General features: G+C 47.2%; 1 protein-coding gene across 1 annotated transcript in view; it reads right to left on the minus strand.

Moving 5' to 3' along the window:
* The window catches only part of LOC306923926 (serine/threonine-protein kinase BRSK2-like), a gene marked incomplete at both ends in the record, with an annotated part of 353,012 nt that overhangs the window by 14,540 nt on the left and 330,972 nt on the right, over positions 1 to 7,500 (minus strand). Inside the window, 3 exons of the mRNA XM_079502271.1 lie at positions 1,264 to 1,387; positions 4,622 to 4,670; positions 6,092 to 6,905. Coding sequence (XP_079358397.1) covers positions 1,264 to 1,387; positions 4,622 to 4,670; positions 6,092 to 6,905 — 987 coding nt within the window. The remainder of the gene's footprint in view (positions 1 to 1,263; positions 1,388 to 4,621; positions 4,671 to 6,091; positions 6,906 to 7,500) is intronic.

The raw sequence follows: 7,500 nt of genomic DNA on the forward strand, positions 1-7,500 counted from the left end.
TCGCCGCGAAAGCCAATCAACACTCCCTTTAGGCAAAGACCTCGGTCAGACTACAGGTAACCAGGCTAATACTGCAGCCAAGTGCACATGTGTTAGTGGTATAGAGAGAAGATGAGGCACATGTGTTGGTGGTATAGAGAGAAGATGAGGCACATGTGTTGGTGGTATAGAGAGAAGATGAGGCACATGCGTACCTGAAGACAGACGGTAAGTACACTGTAAAATCCTGATTGTTAATTTAACTCTAAGTGAGCAAATGCAACCGTTGCATTTGTACACTCAGAGTTACAAATATGGCTGGGGAGGAGCAGTGGCCTGCCCACCTCCACAGAGTCTGGGGGTTCAAATCCGCTGTGGTGCATCCGGCATTGCCGTACACAAATTGGCCCATGTTTGTGGGAGGGTGATATTTGTCACTGCACATACTCCTACGGGCTGGAAAGTGACGACTTGTTTGGGGAGGAATACATTGGCATAACGGCTAAATAGGCTCTATGCACACAGAATAACTCTTTCTACTGACGAGCCCCTTCCCTACTTCCTTCACAGGTGTTACTGATGATAACAATGAAGGCTCTGTTCCCATTCTGGTCAAACAGAGTCAGGGTGCTGCTATTGTGCGTGTTGGCTCACTGCAAATATTGTGCTACACCAGTGGGTCTCAAAGTGTCCTTGCGTGGGTTCCAAATGGGTGTGTAACTCTGAGACTGTACAAATGGAACCAAATGGACCCGTTCCATTTGTACACTCTCAGAGTTATCTGGATCCTTGAAATTAAAAACATTGAGAACCACTGTATACACAAAAATGGAACAGAGCCTTCATTAGTATCATTGGTAACACCTGTGAAGGAAGTAGGAAGAGTTCTTTCCACAAATGGTAAATGGTAAATGGTGCATTTATATAGCGCCTTTATCCAAGGCGCTTTACATAGATTGTGCATTAAATTCACCCATTCACACACACATTCATACACCGATTGCAGCGGAAGCCATGCAAGGTACCAACCAGCACATCGGGAGCAATTTGGGGTTCAGTGTCTTGCCCAAGGACACTTCGACATGTAGACAGGAGGAGCCGGGATTCGAACCGCCGACCCATGGATCATTGGACGACCTGCTCTACCTCCTGAGCCGCTGCTGTGCATGCATACAGTATATAACCCTATTGCCATAACGACTAAATTGGGGAGAAAAGGCAAAACAACGAATGGATGCATTTATTGTGTACGATGCACACAGTCAATGGTGCAGGTAAACGTACTGAGAGAAAGGCGTGGACAATGTCTGCCTTGATGGAGCTGAGAGGCTTGTCTTTGATGACGATGAAGATCTGCTCCTCTTTCTCCAGGCTGATGAAGTTACCGAACCAGGATTTTTTGGCAAGTCTGTAATAGAAGCACAAAAGTTTCACAATTCCAATACAATGCCAATACTAGAGCAGTGGGTCTCAAAGTGGGTTCCAGGCAACCCACTTTGAGAAAACAATTGCAGATCTACAAACTCACAGTACAACACAATGCGAGCTTGTACATCTGCTATTCTTTTTGTTTTGAAAAGTCGCAAATTCTTTTAACACATAATATTATTTTATGGAGATCCCTGTCCCAGTCAGTTACTTTTTTTAAGTTTGTTTGTTTTTTTAATATTTTTTTATCCCACGATTTTGTAACCCATTTTTCACCCCTGTGTCAATTATCTAATGTGATCCGCCAACCTGGGGAGAGCAACGGACTTGAACTCATGCTTTCTTCATGCATGAGTGTCCAAGTTGCTCCTTGACACACCTGACAGGGGGGAGTTTCCCTGGTTGGCGCGTGGAAGGAACACGTTATTCCAACCAGTTCCTTTCCCCTCCATCAGGCGCCCCGGCTGGCCATGATTACTGCATGTTTTTTGTGAGAGTACCTACCCTAGGGGACACGGGGAATACTTTGAAGTATTTTTGATGCAAATACTTTGACTCAAGTAAATTTTGATTCCCGGACTTTTACTTGTAACTGAGTATTTCTACATTGCAGTATGCGTGACATCATCGTACTCAGAAGTTATGGCGAAACCTCTACTGAGTGTCCAAAAAATACTTTATGGCCAGCCGATACATCCAAACAGAAAAGTCCTATCTGATTGTATTAAACGACGTGAAACTCGGGGACAGAGTGGCATTCTTTACGCACCGTCATTCCGACTACATGTGGTTAGTGTTCGTGTTATGGACAGGGGTAGTAATTTGGTTCGTCGGAATTGCGGGCTTCGGAATGCCGGTGTGTAACCGTTAAACTCACCATTGCAGCTGTACGTAAAGCCTGAATTATCCTCTTTCTATCTGCAAAGTTTTGTTTTCATAAAAATCCACCGTAGACATGAGCTACTTTCTGTCAAGAAATTCCGTGCAGGTGATTATTTGTCAGAGTGTGGAAGCGCTCCTTTTCAATTACACAACGTCCTGCTGCCATTTAGGAACAGGTGGTACGCAGGACCGTTGGATGATTTAACGAGCGCCTCCAAACCCCAACGCTCCATGCTGCTCAATGGTTTGCCACTCAGTCTAGATGAGGGGGGCGTGTCCCGGTGGAAAAGTGATACGTGTGCATACTCTATTGATGCTTTTACTTAAGTAAAATGTGTACTTTTTCCACCACACATTGCTCATTGCTGTAAAACACCCATTATCAGTCTACTCCGCTTCCCTCCCTTTGTGTGTCTCTCTCTCCCATTTGTCCATTGCTCCCTTACTCTCTCGCCCCAGAGGTGGGATGCACCCCGTGAAGATAAAGGGTTGCCTCAAATGGAGGCAAAGCTTTCTGCCGCTTTGCAGAAAGAGGGAAATTCATTATTTCTGCTGTGGGAGATGGAACGAAACAAAACGCTGGGCATCCAGTGGGAAATGTAAGAGGCACCTTCTGTGCTGCCATGTGTCTGTTCTGTAGAGGTGTGTGTGTGTGTGCGTGTGCGTGTGCGTGTGCGTGTGCGTGTGCGTGCGTGCGTGCGTGCGTGCGTGCGTGCGTGCGTGCGTGCGTGCGTGCGTGCGTGCGTGCGTGCGTGCGTGCGAGAGAGAGAGAGAGAATTGAGGCTCTTGGTGATCAGATCTTAAGTGCCAAACGGTCAGAAGAAGATTAATTCCCTCCTGGCATCATCCCACTAACAAGCCATATGGACTGTTATTTATTAGACTTCTGTCACATTCATTATGTCATATTGAATATCATACTTCTCTTACTTCAGGTAATCATGCCTGATTAATTACTAGTCAACTGTAGCCTACACTCCTACGGGACTTATAAACATGAGGGTAGAAAAGCCTTGTCTTTGTCCTCTTCAAAAACACTTGCGCTTAGATGTGCTATTTTGGCTGAAGATATTGATTGTAGATGGACGAAAGGAGGGGTCAACAGAGTAGCGTATAGATACAGGGTTTACGCCGTTAACTCTATAGACGCCCGTTCCCATAGGGGGTGGTAGGTGCAGACTGCCAGCTGAATGTGCCACATGAGCAGAGAAGAAGAGCTTTTCTTGTGCCGGAACTGAAAGTACTCATACCCCTGGTCTACTGAGGCTCACAGAGGCCTACTAGCGTGCCGATCATTGTTTTGTTTAGCAGGAGCTTGAATTAATGTTTTATTAGACTCCGATCATGGTACTTCATCTCATTATGAGCCATAATGTCACTAAAGACAGGCTGTTTCTTACATGGACGCTGGCGGTGGCTAGCGACGAAGCTAAATCAAAATAAATCATTTATCATACCTCGTCTTAACGTCTTTGGTAACCTGTGCATTATTAAATACAACTCGGCTAATCATCTGTGGTGTCCAACCAGTTAAGATACGTGTTTACATAAAACTATATTCAGGCCAGCATTGTCCAGACAGATAGTCTCTCTAGCCAGACCGTTGCCTCCGACAAACTTCAAGTGCTTCCCACATACAGTCTTTACTTCGGAAGCGCAGAAAACGACTTGGGAGTAAAGCGGATAATCATGTCCTTCCTCTTCCCCGCTTCGTTTCGTCTTAGCGGTCACGTATATTTGTCCTAACGTGAATCTCATTAGTAGAAGCATATATAACTTGCTGCTTATCAGAGAGTAACATTAAAATATATTTTCATGAACGGAAATTACAAATAGATGACCAGAATCGGCTTTCCAGCTGGGTGTGTAGTTCAGGACTCTATACCGGTATATCATTTTGGAGATTGTGGAATTCTGGCTACGCGAGACCTGTCAGCCAGGTCCATCTGTAGCCACCAGAAGGCTTTCTTCATCCGACTCCCTAGCCTGTTCCAGCAAGGTGGAAACATTCAAGGCAGCCAAGTCAGTTAGCCAGCCAGCCACACTGGCATATCAAGGCCAAGATTTCAGGAACCCCCCAAGAGCTGTATGACATCTTCCAGGCTATCTGCCTAGCCGACTAGTCGCTTGAGCGAGTCCTCTTTCTCCAAATCTTTAACCTGAACTCAGCGTGCTGGAACTAAAGGTTATGAAACATTCATGTCCGACTAGACAATACAAAAACACCACACGTCTCCCTGGCCGACTGATGGTTAAGCAGGGAAAGACAGAGTTGGGAAACATACACAAACATACAAGATGATGTAAGTGGCTTTAACAAGTAGACACTCACTCTGGGGAAGACTCTGGCGTTAGGCTTGACATCTCCTCTTGTGTGGGAACTGCAACGAGAAAGCAGCATGGTCACAGTTCAGACAGCAGTGAGAATTCACGCGACCGAAACCCGATGGGCCTGGCTCGGGTCAGACATAGTATAATTGGTTGTCGGGATTCGATTCGGATCAGCCATATTGTTTGTATAGAAAATAAAGTGTAAAAATAAATTACAACGATCTGTCTCTGTGTACTTCCTGGTTATGGTGATGCGTTCATGGGAAATGGGATTTCTTTGAAGGGAACGTCATAATCACAGCACAACAACAAACAGAGGGAGAGTGAGAGACTAGGGACCAGGGAAGGTCAAATGAAGGGGGGGAAAGCAGTGTTGGGCCCGGGTCGGATGCATATTAACAATTAATGGTCAGCCGATCCCAGCTCTATTTCACAGATAGGTAGAAAAGCAGGTTAAGACATCGTTGTTGTCGGGCAGAAACCTCTTATCTTTTTTCCACACAAAATGATCAAAAGTAGCAGATCCACAAGCTGAGAACACGGTGCAAGGCGAGCTTGTAGATCTGCTACTTTAATAACAGCTTGTAGATCTGCTCCTTTTGAAACTTTTGATTGAATTTGATTCCAGTTTCCACCCGACAGAGACGACATGCAGACCAGGGTTCAATTCTAATTGTATAAGGGGGTTAAAATAGCAGGTTGCTATTAAATACTCTACACTTGGAATTAGCTACGCTACTTCAAACTATACTGTGAGAGAAACGTAGTGCAACTGAGCTAAACTTATGACTTTATAACCTTAGGTCACAGGTGTAAAATATGCATTAATGACCTGACCTGCTGCAGCATGCACAGGTCCGAAAACTGCAGAAAGCAAATCCGGATGAACAATGAGTTAATATGGCTGCTGTGAAAAGTTACCATCTGTAACCGTTATGTTATTAATGAACAATGAGTTAATATGGCTGCTGTGAAAAGTTACCATCTGTAACCGTTATGTTATTAATGAACAATGAGTTAATATGGCTGCTGTGAAAAGTTACCATCTGTAACCGTTGTTATTAATGAACAATGAGTTAATATGGCTGCTGTGAAAAGTTACCATCTGTAACCGTTATGTTATTAATGATCAATGAGTTAATATGGCTGCTGTGAAAAGTTACCATCTGTAACCGTTATGTTATTAATGAACAATGAGTTAATGGCTGCTGTGAAAAGTTTAACTTTATGTTATTTATCTCCAGACAAAGAGAGGAAATATTCAAAGTTTTGGGTCTGAGAGGCAACATGTCATCAATTGGTGGCCCGTGGCTCAAATCCCGAATCAATAATGGGCCTTGATATGAAAAGGGTTGAGAACCACTGGTGTATAAATGTATGAATATATTGTTAGTATTAGTGCAATACTAATACTAACTATGAGTGAGCAACACCAATGAGTCTCCGCGGGCTCCACATGCATGCAGTATACCTTGCATTTTCCTGCGGTGAAAGCGCGGCGATCCCAGGAAGCTGTTCTTGATGGAGTTGAGGCGCGTCCGCCACGGCATGCCTCCGATGGACGGGCTGGGGGGCGGCGTCGGGGTGGGCGTCCCGGCCGGGCTCTCCTTGGGAGTGTGCACCGGTGTGCCCTTGGGGGTGGGGAGGGGGCTGCCTCGAGGGGAGGGGTGAGGGGTGACCTGTATGATGGGGATACATTTAGCCATCGGGTGGTCAGTGGAGGCGGATGGAGGAGGGGGAGGGGGAGGATGCACGGGGTGGAAGTGGTGCAGCCGGATGGGTGAGAGGGGCGCGGTGTGCGTCGCTGCCCCCGGACTGAAGGGCACGTATACGGACTGGGCCTGGGGGGGGAAGGCGGCCGAGAGGGGGCGCCGCCGTGCACGGGGGCTGCCGGGGAGTGGCGCGAAATTGGGCGAGGTCGGGGAGGTCGGGGTGGACGACGGGCAGGACGGGGTGGGAGGCACTGAGATGGAGGGCGGCCGCGCGGCCGTGGTCAGGCAGGGGGCGCAGGGCTCCAATGTGGCCATGGCGGAGGGAAGTACCGGGCCGGTCCCCGGGAGCGGGTTGGAGTGCGTGGCGTGGAGGGGCTTGGGAGCCACCTTGGGCTTAGTGGGGAGGGTCTGGGTCTTGCTGAGAGGCAGGGGCTCAAAGTCGGGAGTGAGAGAGTTGGGGGTGGAGATCCGGGGGTGGTGGGGGAAGGGCTCGGGGGAAGGGCAGGGGCTGGCGTTGGGAGACGACGGCGACAAATCTGGGGACTGTGGCGGTACGCAGAACTTTCTGACAGGCTGAGGGGACTGAGGACACGACGTACAAAACACAACACCATACGATATATATACAGCCATGGAGCCGAGACAGGGTGGAGGAGGAAGAGAGGAAAACACACAGATGCACAAATACAGAAGGACAGGTATGACAGAGACAGAATAAACAGCCACACGGACAGCAGTGGAGCAGCCAAGGAAGGCATGTAGAGGGAGGCAGGTGATGCGTGTGCGCACACAAAAACACACACATGCACATACGTACACAAAGGAGAGATGGAGGCATTGCAAAAAAAAAGAGAAGGAAGACAAAAACAAAACATGCATTTAGCCCAGGCAATGAGTCAAGTCAGAAAGCAAAAACACTGCAACAAAATGGAAGTATAACGAGAGAACCATGATGTAAGAATTGCAAGTATTGCAAGCTTTTGCAGGAGGAAAAAAAAAGCCATAATGCTAACCAAGGTGGAAGAGAACAAAGCAGGCAGACAGGTGTGAGAGACAATAGGACAGACGTGAGTGTGTGTGTGTGTGTGTGTGTGTGTGTGTGTGTGTGTGTGTGTGTGTGTGTGTGTGTGTGTGTGTGTGTGTGTGTGTGTGTGTGTGTGTGTGTGTG

This window comes from Electrona antarctica (assembly GCF_951216825.1).
Source record: "Electrona antarctica genome assembly, chromosome: 5".
NCBI classification, from domain to species: domain Eukaryota; kingdom Metazoa; phylum Chordata; class Actinopteri; order Myctophiformes; family Myctophidae; genus Electrona; species Electrona antarctica.